Source organism: Carassius gibelio, chromosome B3 (assembly GCF_023724105.1).
Source record: "Carassius gibelio isolate Cgi1373 ecotype wild population from Czech Republic chromosome B3, carGib1.2-hapl.c, whole genome shotgun sequence".
NCBI classification, from domain to species: Eukaryota; Metazoa; Chordata; class Actinopteri; order Cypriniformes; family Cyprinidae; genus Carassius; species Carassius gibelio.
The window spans coordinates 49977430-49992754 of record NC_068398.1 but is presented as its reverse complement, the minus strand read 5'-3'; the positions used below and the strand labels follow the sequence as shown (position 1 = coordinate 49992754).

The following is a 15325-nucleotide window of genomic DNA, read 5'->3' as shown; positions in this document are numbered from 1 at the left end:
CAACCCAGACCCTGTGACAGGACCATTTTGGCAAGTTATTTGAGTTTATTGAACACAATTTATCTGTGGCGGTATGGTTCCTTTCGGGGTTCTTGCTCCCAAATTAATTGAACATACAAGAGCTTAAACATCAACCCCCCCGGAACCATCAGCTTGGAAATACATGACAATTAAGACACTTAATAAATGTCTTTAAAAGCAAACGGCGGTTATTGTGTAGATGTGGCAGTGGGATGTCTATCCTGTAGTTTGGTTATGAGGATGAGTGTCTCTCAGTGGACCTCAGTGAGGTCCATGTCAACCGGGACTGGAAAGCCTTCGTGATCTGAAACAAAGAGACGACAACCAGAAGGTGCCGTGTCTAATTGGAGAGTGGTAGTGATTGGAGCGATTTGACAGTTGACCGCATCAGCTGTTCACAGCCTATACCTCCTTGACCTGACTGAACTAATCCTTTGCTCAATTTCAGACAGGACCACTTTGGCAAGTTATTCCTTAAGGGGTTTCTTGCTCCCAAATTAACTGAACATACAAAAGCTTAAACATTAACCCCCCAAACATAATGAGAGGTATTACTGCTTGAAGAAGAACCCCCCAAAACCAACCTTATTCCATTCCTTCAAAAGAGAAGAGACAATGTTATTGAGATATTTTTAATGCAGCCTACTAGCTAGCAGAGGGGTATTCTCCCCTCAAAAGAAGGAAGAAAACAGCAGGCCCTTTTTTCCTTTTTGAGAGGTGTTCATCCCTCGCTGAGGGACAGAACAGCAGACCCATGTAGTTATAGCAGCAAGGGTGTTCTCTCCAGCAGGAAAAAACAGCAGACCATTTAGTTTTTTTGTAAATGTACGTTCTATACTAAATATCCACTTAGTCATCACCAACTTTCTATATTTAGCTGTAGATCATTCTGTATACCATTATATGTGTATATATGTATCATTTATGTATACCATTCATGCCTAAGAAGCCTGTCCATAATCGGTTCATGAGTCGACTTCGTGAAAAAACGCTGCTTGCAAGTCATGGGGAGCAGGGCTACAGACAGCAATCAACGAGAGCAGACACTTGAAAACAGACATTTCAGCCATATTTTCAAGAAATTTAAGTTCAACAATCGTACACTATTTAAATACTAATACATTTATCTGTGTTGTATGATAAATGTAAATACTAATACTTTTATCTGTGTTGTATGATAAACGTAAATACTAATACTTTTATCTGTGTTGTATGATAAACGTAAATACTAATACTTTTATCTGTGTTGTATGATAAACGTGACTCAATACAACAGTGCGGCTACATTAAAAAGCTTTTACCATTTAAACACAGATTTGTGGCCATTATTGGAACTGCAAATGTTGAATAAACCGTGAAACACACGTGATCATACTCATGTGGTGGATCTGGCCAATCGTGAAACAGCTGTGTCGTCATCAACGCTCCTGCAGCCGCTCTGGAGAAACTGCTGCGGCTGAGTCAGCCGGCTGCTCTCGAAACACTCTCGTGGTACTCTGATGCCCCACATGAAAGTCATGTGGCGTCTCAAGTCGGACAAAATTTCTAACCGGCATGCACTGCTTCAAGTCAGATTGCGATCGGTTTGCACAGTGCTGTGTGAAGTCAAACGCACCTAATGCCTGAAACTCAGTGAGTCAGCTGCCTAAAGTATCAGATGCAGCCAGTAACTTCACAGTAGTGAATCCTGATGGTTTTAGAGGATGATTACTCCTCGTCGCCCCCTGTTGTTCAGAAAATAGTACACCAGGGTTCTTTCACCTTAAAACTTAAAATTCAAGCACTTCCAAGGACAGTTAAATTTTCCAGCACTTTAAAACTGTGGTAAATTACCGGTTTACATACTCTTATCTTAGTTAAAGCACACACACAAATACAACAGACACACCTTGAATATCGTTTGGATTTTTGAAGGCACATTAGCTATTCGCATTGTTCTAAACAAAAATCAGCAAATTGCCAGTAGGCGGCGCATTTGGACCAGTACAACAGTTTGTATGAACATCCTTACATTTGAATGTCTTTAGATTTTAGTCACAATGACGATTACATTTTTGGTGGGGGAATGATACGTCATATTCATACATCCTTCAATAGGTAATTTTTGTAGCATGAAACAAGATGGTTAATCCATTCGGGATTTAAACGTACAGAACTGAACAACAATCATTCCTGATTAATGACTGATGATTCCACTGCATCTTGCGGACTACACCCCGAATGAATCCTTGTTTACATCTTTTACGCTGTTTTATGATGACGACATTCGAGAGAGTCCAGTCCAGTGAGTGCGTGATCTGAACACAACTGTAGTGTTCATCGCCATGTGTGATTAATTATAATGCCAATAATACCTACCCTAATGCTGGGGAACCCTGCATAAAGATTGTATGCATTGCGAGCCAATCTTTAATGTACACCACAATAACACTTTACTTCATTTTCACTTTACTCTTTAATCGCAACTGTCTAAAGATGTAGTTTAACTGAGCAGGGAAAATTTTGTTTACCTTTATGCTCTAAGCGCACGCTCTCTCATGGAAAACAAAACCAAGCAGACTTTTATTTTTTTCTTTCTTTCTTCACTCTCCTCTATCGTAGGATACGCATTATAAAGAGCACACTACAGCCACATGCACAGACTCGAGCGGAGCTGCTTCTTTTATGAAAAACAATGATTAACCATTCAGTAAAAAAGCGAATTATGACCCAATGCACTGCATTTTCAATTTCAAGCATTTTCAAGCAACCGTACTATTCTGTACGACAGCGAATGTGACAAGTATAAAGCCTTGCCCGTTTGGACAGGTGCACGCGCAGTAATCAGAGGCTCGCAGTGGAGCCAGGCGAAACCATAAATCCTGCTTATGCAACGGCAGGTCAAGCACGATATGATACTGGATACTAATAAGCCTCAAGCAAGCAAGCAGTCCCAATACCATGATAGCTTTAAGCAAAGATATTCTGAAGAGCATAGAGTGGGGCAGCATCCACTTACAGATGAACAGAAGTAACGAAGGATGCTCTTTTATAACAGCTAAAAAGAGCAGAATGCCCACTTAAAGCAGTACAGCATATGGTCAATACTCAAATTTAGGCAACAGCATTAGCCCTTGTCCAGATAATATTTAGCATTGATACAAACAAAATTTATGATCTCCATATTTTGTATCAAGCACTCTATCAATACACCAGTTAGCTTGAGCAACAGCATATCACTGATTTAAACACAGTGTGTTGGAAATATTCGTATACGTTTAATGAAAGCATCAGGGTCAGTCATATTAGTACAACTTTGACGATGAATCACGCGCAAATTGTCTATATCAAGTGCTCCCTCATATCCCTTCCAGTCAATCGCTTGACAAACTAACGCGGTGAATTTGCTTAGTTCACACCTTGAAATCTGGTGAGATACTCTCTGGGGATCCTTCCAAAAAGATTTAAATGCTTCCTATGGAGATAGATTTGCCGTCTGATTAGTTCCTGAGCAAGCAATAGCTCTTGCAAGCAGTTTGAGCCTTGCAAGCCATTTGAGCATACTTACCGAGCAGTAGTGCCACGTATATATGTCCCATGTCTAATTGGAGAATGGTAGTGATTGGAGCGATTTGACAGCTGACCGCACCAGCTGGTCGCAGCCCATGCTTACGTGCCCTGACTGAAGTAACGCTGCGCTCGATTTAATAAAGAGTCAAACGTTCAGTGTCTGTTGATGCTTTTGTTGCCGTTACTTGATGTAGCAGTGTTTGACCAGGGGCGAGACCTGGGCTGATGACGTCATCGTTTCAGAAAATATGTGGATTCGCTGTCCAAACAAAAATGCAAGGGCGGCGTTTTCAAGTTAAAAAAAATATCGGTTTCACTCTCCCAAAACACCGGATCTGTTAATCCGAATGCCTAAACGATACAAAATTATTGCATATACAGCAAAACGCCATGTGGATGGGGCCTCAGTATTGCTTTCTTTGCAATGATTTCGGTGAGGACATACATTCATGTGGATTTATAAAGCGGGGAGGTGTTGTCACCAATTATGGTTAATTGGAGGCATTTCTGAAATCAAACAACCAGGGGTGTGGGGTAGGTGCTTATTATATATACGCCACAACTGTGTATCATATGCACATCAAAATTAATTACTGCTGAAAAAAATATTACACCAAATAGAAACAGAAAATCAAGCTATTTATAAGCATTTTCATGAGAACGTTTTTTCATTTTAAATACCAGAAATGTTAGTTGCAAACATTGCGATTGTTTTTTAAAATACTACATGGAGCACAATGAAACCATTTAAAAGGCGCATTCAACAGTCTCTATGACAGTATATGAAACAAAGTAAAATGATCCCAAACATATCTATGGAGCACTCTCTTCATTTTATCAAATGATCATAATCACATCTATTCATTTTACAATACTGCTACTAGCCTTTTATTTTAACTAAAAAAAAACCTTTTATTTGGGTGAGGAAGCTGGCGTTTTAAGTAGGCCTGTCACAATAAAACCCTTTTTGTTGTGCGATAAATTACTGCAGAAATAATTGTGATCAGCGAAATTACTGACTTTTTAAAGACCATTTTATGCCACTAAATATATAATCATAAAGTAATGACATAATAATGCAAGAAGGACTACACACTTCCAAATTACAACAAACTTTACATTTTTAAGAATATTTAGATCATGGAAATTATCAAACTATTAGATACCTTAAAAAAGCTTATAATAATTAATTAATAGTCAATTAAAAATTTTCTAACAAAAAGTGTGAAGTAACAAAGAACTTCTATGGAGATTTTTCTGTCTGTAGATTTTTCCCAGACCTTCTTTTCTCTGTAAATTAAGGGTGCATGGTATTACTGAAAAACACAATCCCTACTTAGCAGTCAGATGTCCGTACACACATAGGCACAGAACCCTAAACAAAACCATATCTGCAGATTAAACTTTTTTTGTAGAAGCAGTTTTTTAATTTAAACTAGTGCCCCATGACTACACCACGTTGTACGAGAAGCTGCAAAAGACCCAGGCGCAAGTGGAATATAAAAAACATGGTGCCATACATTTTTAAGTGAATATAACGGGCGATATATTGCATCACATAATATATGTACATGACCTCAATAATTTTTTATGTATGTATTATATATACCGCTTAACGGACAGGTAGTTCCAAATCAGTTTAATAATTTTTGGCTGTTGCTACAAATATACCTGTGTGACTTAAGGGTCACAATTGTACAGGGGTATTTAAAAAAAATTTAAAAAATTAAAAGAGAGAAAATTTCAGAGTTCTTTTTAAAGAAGCAAATACAGTCAGATCAGGTGCAAACAGACCCCAGCCCTTGCATAACAACTGGACCCCAGAGCAGCTCCTTACTTGAGGCTAGTCAGAGTCAGTGTGGTCAGACTTCAGGACTACCAACAGGTCAGAGCATCTACCAGACACAGGCAGTCAATCACTTACCCAATTCAGGAATTTAATTTGTGATGCAAAAATTTCAATCCAGGTCAGACGATGGGTGGTATTTTTTAGTATGCAAATTTATTCAGAAAAATAAAGAAAATGAAACTACAAATCATAACTTGCTAACAAAATTATTAAGTATCATAACCAGCTTCAAATATAGAAAATACAAATACAAAATTAATATAGTTTTAAAAGCAATCCATATATGATGGATTGTGCCCATCTAAGATTAGTAAAAATTATTGTAATATTCAAAAAGTACTCACAATCTTAAAAATATAAAGTAAATAATAATAATACAAAGTATATAAAAATACTTCTTCCACTGTGTGTGTGTGTGTGTGTGTGTGCCCCCTTACCCCCGAAAGTAGCAGTGGCCACGCAGTGTATAAACCAAAGTCCTTTCAGGCAAGTCATGCCACTCGGCTGCCATCTAGGTAATGCCTCCGGGCAGCTATTTCAGACTAACAAGACCAGCTCCTATCTAAATGAATGGGCAGAGAGTCAGAACTGCACTTTCACTGGTCACCGGGAGATAAAAACTGCATGTATATAAACAGCAGTGAAATATGCTAAAAATCGCTGGAAAAGTTTGATGACTTTGCCCCAAAATAAGGTTTAAAACGCCTTTTCCCCACAGGTTATACTATTACTACGAATGCGCAAGGGTTCCTCAACTGTGTGCATACGTCAGTGGAACCAGACGACTGTTAAAAGCAGATGATTGTCTTTCCAGCAGGAGGGGCGGGACATATGACGTTACAGGTTTTCCTTATATAGTTGTATTAAGGATTGAGGAAGTGGCATGTCTCTTATAAACCGTCTCTGATAAAACTCTAGTTCCGCCACTGTTCAGAGGAGAGGGGAGGCTAAGCTTTGTCCAAGAGTGATAACGACAACTATAACTATTGCTATTACTATATTTGTGTCCACACCAGCCTTTGTTAATGCTCCGTTTATTATAAGCTCACAAGCTGCAGTTTCAAACTAATGAAAGTGTTTGTAGGTGAGCTGCGGCTGCTGCTTTACGTTTCACACTAAAAGTAAAACAGACACTTTTGGATAAATGAGATAAATGAAAACAAACCTGTTTGTTCCTCAGTCTCTTCATGTTTGACTCTGAATGCTTCTTCAATCTTCACGTCTTCACTCTCCTCTTTAATAAACGCCATCTTTACAATCATGTGTCATTACTAAAATAAGAATCATTAAAAGAAGAGAAATTAAATGCCAACTAAATATGTCTATCTGTCCGTTTCTCTCATTAACTAACAGTTACTTGACACTGACTTTTACTATTAATATATGATATAGAGCTTGGGAAACTACGTCACTGCGCATTGCATTCTGGGTAGTCGCGGCCATTTTTGGGGACACGCTCATCAGTAAAAGTGAAAGTGACATGACATACAGATCAAGTGTAAGATTACATATAAAGAAAAACTCAACAAGGAAGCAAAGTTGCGGTATTTAGAAAAAAATCAAGACAATCAACGAACTCAATCTGCACGAACACAAAGAGTGGTCGGATGATCTTAAAGAGCTGCCGCTCGTAACTTTCCCCAATGTGTTTTCTAACCTTGTTTGTAGTGTCAGAGCGTACACCTCTGACCAGTTTAAAAATGATAAATCTCTCGAGTCTCACCTGCAATTTACAAATGGATGGGTGCAGAACCTTCAAATTTTCCACGTCAACGAGCGGAAAACTGTTGTCTGCACAAAGGTCTTGAATTAATCAATTTTAACAATTGTCTTTCTATGTACCTTTTTCACTTATTACATTATCTATGTTCTTGATACTTGAAGGTTACTGTACTATACTTAAAGGATACTTGAAGTGCCATGAACGTGTAAAATAAATAATCTTCCTGTTTTTTAAATTTTCACTGCCCTACCTGTGGTCTTGATACTTGTTTACCTAATTACCTTTTATGTGTTACACTGCCCCTTTACTTTTTAATATGCGTTATTGTAAACTGTACAAATTAACCTCAGTGTGTTATGATGCACAAATAAAGAGATACAGAATTGATCAATTTTGCCGTTTATTACTGTAACAGGTGGTATGCAATATGCAGAACACTGATAATACAGGAGATGTGGTTCATGCATAGGTAACATTTAATGTAAGTCTGTCAAATCAATTAATCACATCTAAAGAAAAGTTGTTTATATAACGTACATTTCTGTATATTTTTATATATATATATATATATATATATATATATATATATATATATATATATATATATATATATATAAATGCACATACATACGTGTGTATATATCAGACCAAAGGGACAATCCTTCTTTTCCTTCTTACTGCTGCTGACCAAGCTATGTGACGCCGCTTTGTTAACTCGGAGACCTAAGATCAAGGTGCGGTTTTCCAGCGGGAAAGCTGAAAAATCGAACTCCATTCAAATTATTTTTCCATGCTGGTCATGAGTACGAGTATGGCAGTTAATTACACAACAAGCTTTTACCATTGTAACTTATTTTTTAGCTGTAGAGAGCAAACAAAACAGTCTATTATCAATACAATACAATACATACAGCAGCGTCCGTGACCGAGAGTCCCAGAATGCATTGCGTTGCTGACATCATGTTCCCAGACTCTATATGGAGCAGAATGAGAAGCACCTTTTCACTTTTTCTGTTGATTTTATGTACTTTACTTACACAGAATAACTTTCATAAATGTTAGATAGAGCATTACAATGTAAATTTCAACATTAAATCCAACATTAAAACCTTTACCCAAAAAACTATGGAGCAGTTTGCATTAATTCTGACAATTCAGAAACAAACATCACAAACCTTTCCTCAGCCTAATCACAGACGCAGACTTGTGACGTCATCCCGCAACACCACAATAAAAGTCCCGTAGAATACACTTTGTGCAAAAAGAAAACACACACACACACACACAGATATATATATATATATCCCGCTCCCAGAGAACCTACAACTCCAATAGTTTATGTATTGTATTGAGTGCTCTGGTGCTACACACTGGATCACAATATGAACACGTACTCTGAAATTTTATCCTTAAAATTTTTCATGAAGCTACTATTCTGACAACAAAAATTCAAATGATTCAATTAGTAATGATGATGAATTTAAGAGAGTAAAGACCACTTTCCACATCATACAATAAAACAATGTATATCTATAATTACCATTCACTGTTTTCTTAAAAGTAGGCAAGCAGAGTTCAGTGTCTTCAAATAATGATTAAAAATAGCTAAATGCTCAGCAAACAAGAAGAAAACCATTGGGAATAACACAAGAAAACATAAATATGTGAGCTGTGCAGTAAATGTTAATGGTTTCAAGAGTTTTCTTCTCTGAAATGAACCATTGTGTTTATCTTAAGAATTCCCAAAAATCATATTTTTGAGGGACATTGAAAGGTCTTTACATGAAATTTGGGACAACAACATTCTGGTACTGTTCTGTTCAACAGAGTTGAGTTTTTTTGGAAGAAAAACAAAACATTTATGCTCGTTGTATTATTTTATTCTATTATTCAGTACTTTTTTTCCACAATAATTATGCCAACAACACAGGATAATGCATCAATATATTTTTTCAAATTTGCAAACTGATTTTTGAGGTTCGAAAATAAAACTTTCAACTGTTGGCTGTAGAATTTCTATCATGAAGATTGTGACCAAACTTTACAGATTAAGTCCAATTAAGCATTCAATAAACAATAGTTTACTCTTGGTGTGAAGTGTAACAACAATCGTCAGGCCACTGGTGCCCTCTGCCAGTATTTTTCATTATACATAACTAAAAAAGCACAGGGTATATTTTTATCATTGTAGGGTGGTTGTGTTTTCACACTGCCAACACACATTTCAGTTCAAACAACATGTAAAAGTGAATTTTGCACAAATGTGCATACAATCCATACACTCTTGATGATGTTCACGCTATTTTACTATTTATTATTTACGCTATTAAAAAATGAATGGTGGATGGCGCAATGCAGTTTCGTTTACTAACATTGCACACATACTAAAGCACGGATGATGCTTGTGGTGTGTCAGTTTCTGCCATCCCACTTTATGACGAACAGTGTTGAGTACTCGAGACTCGGACTCGGTCTTGGACTCGGTCTCGAGACCGTATTTTAATGGTCTCGGTCTTGTCATGGACTCGTGTGCATTTTGACTCGGTATTGACTCGGACTCGAACATATTAGGAATCGGACTTATGCCCGAGTCCACTCGAGTCCCAATTAAAATATTTCATGATAATTACTGTATGTTAATGTTTCTTTAAATTGATGTATGATTGATACATCCAATGACTGGTGATTTTCTTGTGACGTGAGACGTTAGGCCAGCGACACACTGGATGCATGGCGCAAGCGTCTCAGCTGCGTGGCGTGTCTGTTTTTAATTCGGCTCCCGTGTTAACAGGTTAGAGCTTGCAGACTGCCTGCGTGAGACGCGCATCCCAGGCGCAGCTCGAGCCGCGCGGAAAACGCGTGCATGCTAGAAATAGAACCGACGCCTATTTTCACGTGAACACGCGCGTGTTGGAAGCGTTTCCAGGCAAAATAAACTAGGAAAATATGTTTATATGTCACTTGTGTCATTATGTACACAAATACATATTAATTCATGACATTTTGATATTTGAAAGTCTATAGGTTGGCATAAATTCAGATATAAATGTAATTAAAAAATATTTAATAATTATCGATTTTCAAATATTGCACCTGTCAAACATACTCTGTTTTGCAAGAGCCTAGTTTTTCGGCGGCCTCTCTCTATGTCACCTATAGCAGAAGCAGCGCGCTAGCGCTGCGTCAGACACGCTTCTGGTGTGTAAAGACACAGAAAACGCGAAGCAGCCACCGAGCTTCTGGCACGCAGCAGAGACGCCACGCAGCCAGTGTGTCACCGGCCTAAGTTACCCTCCTGCCATCCGCCTGTAGTGATCCCGCTTTCCAGAAAGCCACATTGCTACATTATTTCTCTCAACTGTGTTATTTTTACAAAGTAGGACAAAATGGTCACAGAAAAAAACAAATATTGTTTAATTAAATTATATAATGAATACAGACACAGACTGACTGTCTCAACACTAAACATCTCCCCCCCAAAACATGTCTGACAGAAGGCATTGAACTTATATGGCATTTCAACCAGCTTTCTTCCCCTTGCACATACACACTTTTGCATGAAATTTTCCTGGACAGTCAGTCGGCTCTTGTGTGTATACCCTCCGTAACTAAAAAAAACTTTGACTAGTGTGTATTTTACCCTGCATTAAAACCCACCATCCAGTGAAATTAGCATTAGATTATCCGTTGCTGTTACAGAAAGTGATGAAATGGTAACTTTTGTCAGTCACCGCTTCCTCTGCACCAATAGAGAGAGTTTTTAGTCGGGGTGGATTGATCATGAGACCACATCGTGCTTGGTTGGGTAGCAGGATGGTCTCCTCACTTATTTTTTTGAAAAGTAATTATGCCCATCTTTAATCTTCACAACATCTAAAGTGCACATAATCCAAGACATTTTCAGGATATTAGCAGTCATTAGTTAAGCTTCAGGGTTAAAAGTTATGTAAAAGCTGTTACAGTTGAACATTTACAGGTATAGTGGTACAGTAATGTTACTTGTAGAAGTGTTATGTAGAATTACAATATAGAGTCGTACAGTAATATGTGTACTAGAAAGGCTATATGGATGTGTATAGTGGTACAACGATGTTATGTGAAAATGAGCACTTAATATTGACTAGTAACAATTCATAATTCTAATAAAATTACCTTTAAACCACATACTATGTGGCCCTTTTACCCTTTATTGTTTCCATCATACATTTTACATACTCTTGAAGATTTCTTTAGGTCTTGTGTCAGACCCAATCTCTCTGGTCTCGGTCTTGACTCGGACTCGACCCTTTCTGAACTCGGTCTTGACTCGGACTCGACCCTTTCTGAACTCGGTCTTGACTCGGACTCGACCCTTTCTGAACTCGGTCTTGACTCGGACTCGACCATCTCTGGACTCGATCTGGACTCGGACTCGAATGAGCCGGTCTCGACTACAACACTGATGACGAATATACTGCTCTGAGAGTCACTTCATTAGCATTTTACCATTCAGTTTGAGAAAACTACCATCATATCACATACAAAGCAGCTTCAAGTACATCACGCCAGCCAGCCTAAATAAGTTTTTTTTAACATCAAGAAACGGTGACAGAAATATTACTATTGTGCAGTCTTAAAGACTCAATGTAACAACAATGCTACTACTACTACTACTACTTCTTTCAAGACTGATTCGCACTTTCATAATTTATGATATAAAGATGCAAAGGTTTTTATTTTAAGACAATCGTATGCTCTCTTGGCCACAAAAAAATTATGTGGCGTACCGCCTTGTGTTTGACATATGTGATTAGTTAATTATCTTCCAACTGTGTTTCGTTTCTTATCTTAATAGTCAACAGTTTGGTTCAGTATAAATAACCCTGCCTTTCCTAAGTTTCTTTGTCCTGTCTCCATCATTAAAAGTGGTTGTTTTCTTCATTCCCCCCCCAGTGGATTAATTAAAAGACTCGGTGTGTTGTATAATCTGTCTCCTGCATTCTCCTTCAAACTCCTTTGCTTCGTAACACAATCAATTCAATCTTCTGTCAGTTGTGTCATCATCCGCATCACCTGTTGAATGTAATTGAAGGGTTACTATATTTTAGTTTTATTTAATTAAAATTTTTTTTATATAAAATAATTTTAAAGGGGTCATATGACATTGCTAAAAAAGAACATTATTTGGTGTAATATAATGTGTTTATGTGATTTAAGGTAAAAAATCTATGCTCCACCTTCTGAAACGCTTCGATTTTTACCAAATCTGTTCAGTTTGAAAAGCGAGGTGTGCTCTTATTGTGCAGCTACAGACACAATGCAGGCTACTGATTCAGGAAACAGTCCACATCCTCCATAATATGCGCTGCACACATCTGAATATTTGTGTTCAACTATTCTGGAACAGTGTTGTAAATACAACTTAATTTCAAATTCAAGGTGATGAGTTTGACTTACAATTTTTTTTAACAGTCAGGTCTTCACATCTTCAGTGTCTTTCTTGAATCTACCAGGGAAGGATTTAATGTTGAGGCACTCAATTCAGAACAAAAGCTGTTTACAGTTAGTCCTTGTTGGTCATTTGAGTATCAATAGGCAAATCAAATCTTTCAGTGACTGCTATGATTAGACAATTTTTTTTTTTTTTTTGTACAGTACAGAACCCATGTTCCGCATGCGTGACTGAAGAAATCACTCCCAGAAATGACTATTCGCGAATCACATTAAAGTTTCATTCGAAATGAACCAATCATTCAATAACGACCCAACACTACTAGAGGTCGACCAACTTATCAGTTTTGGCAATTAATCGGCACCGACAGTGGATTGCTGGAACAATCAGTTATCGGCAAAAATCCATCCCGATAGTTTTCCGTGTGTGTGATACCGATGAGTTCTCCTAGACTCAGCTGGTCTTTTATTTTGATTAGATAATCAGCAAGTGTTTAAGAATAGAAGCAGTTTAAGTGCAAGAGTATACATTGTGCTGGTATAATTGTAGGGCTCTATGTTTTCCGTGATGCAGAAAACTGGAATTGTGGAATCCATTCATAAAAACAGAATTCACAGTTTAGCGCACGTGACGCTCGTGGTGATTTCAGCGTCTGCCGTCTCACTAAATGAGGACGAAAATACATGAAGAACATCTCCATGCTCTGCAACATGTTCTGAGAGTCACTTCATGAGCATCTGACCATTTGATTTGAAATAAAATGAAATTTAGGAAAAAATTAAGCATATTTCATAGGGGCCCTATAAGAGGGTGATAATTTCAACACTTACTATTACTTTTATTGTTATTACTTTTATTACTGCTACTACTACTAATAGTATTGTTCAGTAAAAAAAATGTTCCAGTATCCATTTAGAAAACTATCGGTTAACTAATCGGTTTTGGCCAGTGTGGTTCAACCTAGCTATAGGTATCTGCAAAATCCAATATCGGTCGACCTCTAATCAGTACTTTGTACGAGAGAGTTCAGTCGAGTTTCGTGAGTGAGAGTCAGTGTAGAAAATTGACAAAAAGTGTTTACTGATTGAAACTCCTTAATAAAGACACACAGTATTCAGACTCAGTCTATTCAGACTCAGAGTTTCTACACGCAGTGTGTCCACAGTTCATAACATAATCAAGCAGAATGTCCAAGACATCTGTCTTTTCACTTTTCACTGAGTGCAGTGAAGTTAAGAGAGAAGATCATCAGCCTTATCTCAGACATAATGTCTGACTCGGTTATCACCAAAGAGGTGGCAACTTACTAAAAATCTTTTGAAACAAAAACAGGAGATTCAGGAAGCGTTAGCTCTGATAATCAAGGTGGCATGAAGGCTTGTGCTACAGGCAGTGTGGAGAACAGCCCAAAAAGTGAGCTGGAAGTTTCAAATAAGTAAACATAAAAACTAAAGCCCACCCCAAGACCCTTCAGAATAACTAAGGGGGGGGGGCAGTCCATGCGTTCTTCTGGAGACTCTGTTAGACTGTAAAGCACCTCTTCCTCTGCTACGACTCAATCGTCTGTCCAAGTCCCATCTGAGATGAAGTCAGTGGATGACACCATCCCTGTTGAGCAGGTCTGTGCAGGTCTCCAGTCCTCCACGTCTGTGTAAACGGCTGACGCAGATCAAGCCGTGTTGATGCATGTGTCACATTCATCTGATTCAGAGATCACCCTGGATTGTGGGGAGTTGTCATTACCTTTTGATAATTCTGCATTCTTTTCTACTTCTCATTATTTGGGTTGTAAATATGATACTCATAACTTTCTTCAGAGTGACAGATTGTACCTGATTTACAATGAATCTGAATCCAAAGGATTCTTTAAAAGGATCTTATTTGATATGTTCATATCAGACGATAAAAGGAAAGTGCAGCCTGATGTATGTCAATGTTCTTCTTCCTGTGTGTTTTTTAAGATCTAGAATGTGTCTCCTTCTGGTAGCAGAGTTTTGTCAAGCTGCATGATATTTGATGATAGAATTAAGGTAAAGCACTTTTATTGACTTGAACCAGCATTTTGCCCTAGATGTAGAGATGTGTGTCCACTGTCTTGGTTTAAACTGATTGTAGAGCTTGGAAAAATAAACTTTGCTTTTGCCATTCACAGGTTGCCATGAAGTACATCCACAAGCACAAAACTGACCACTGTCTTGACATTTTAAGTTGACGAATCTGAGGATAATTTTTGTTCTGAGTAATTATTGCTGTGCTGTAAATACCTGTATCTAAGATAAATCATAAATGAATTACACAACAAAGACGTACGTGCAAATCTAAATTCAATGATGTCCATCATTCTACAGATCTTCTAAGTGAGGAGTTTGAAAAACTGTTTGTTATTCACTAGGCTCGTCATACCAAACCTGTCATTGCAGAAGTGTTGTGCTCCAACATAATCAAACTGCACAACTGGATTGAGAAGAAGAGGAGATTTTTGCTCATTATGGAGAACCCTCAACCATGCAGTACCTTGCATCAGTACATCACTTATTCAGATGACAAGAATGAAGGAAAAGCTCGCTGGTTAATTTTGGTTGACCGTGGAGTCTTCTATGGTGAGATCCACACGGAGAACATCCTGGTGACTGACCACAGTTTTGGTGTTCAAACTAATTGATTTCGGTTGTGCTCATCCAATCAGCAGCAATATTGAATATTGAGGTGTCATTGATCACAGTATTGTCTTTTTCATAACAGCGTTGCTCAA

At 37.9% G+C, this 15325-nt stretch overlaps 1 protein-coding gene across 2 annotated transcripts in view; it reads right to left on the bottom strand.

Annotated features, from left to right (window-relative positions):
• The window catches only part of LOC127952443 (gastrula zinc finger protein XlCGF57.1), a 45763-nt gene extending 37405 nt beyond the window's left edge, over window positions 1–8358 (bottom strand). Inside the window, exons 1-2 of one of the 2 annotated variants that reach the window (XM_052550896.1) lie at window positions 8318–8349; window positions 6585–6690 (exon numbers count right to left, since the gene is read on the bottom strand). In XM_052550896.1, the coding sequence (XP_052406856.1) occupies window positions 6585–6681 (97 nt within the window). In that variant the 5' untranslated portion in view covers window positions 6682–6690; window positions 8318–8349. Of the gene's footprint in view, window positions 1–6584; window positions 6691–8317 lie in introns of both variants that reach the window. The other variant, XM_052550899.1, reaches the window with a different exon arrangement.
• Between the last annotated feature and the right edge of the window lie 6967 nt (window positions 8359–15325).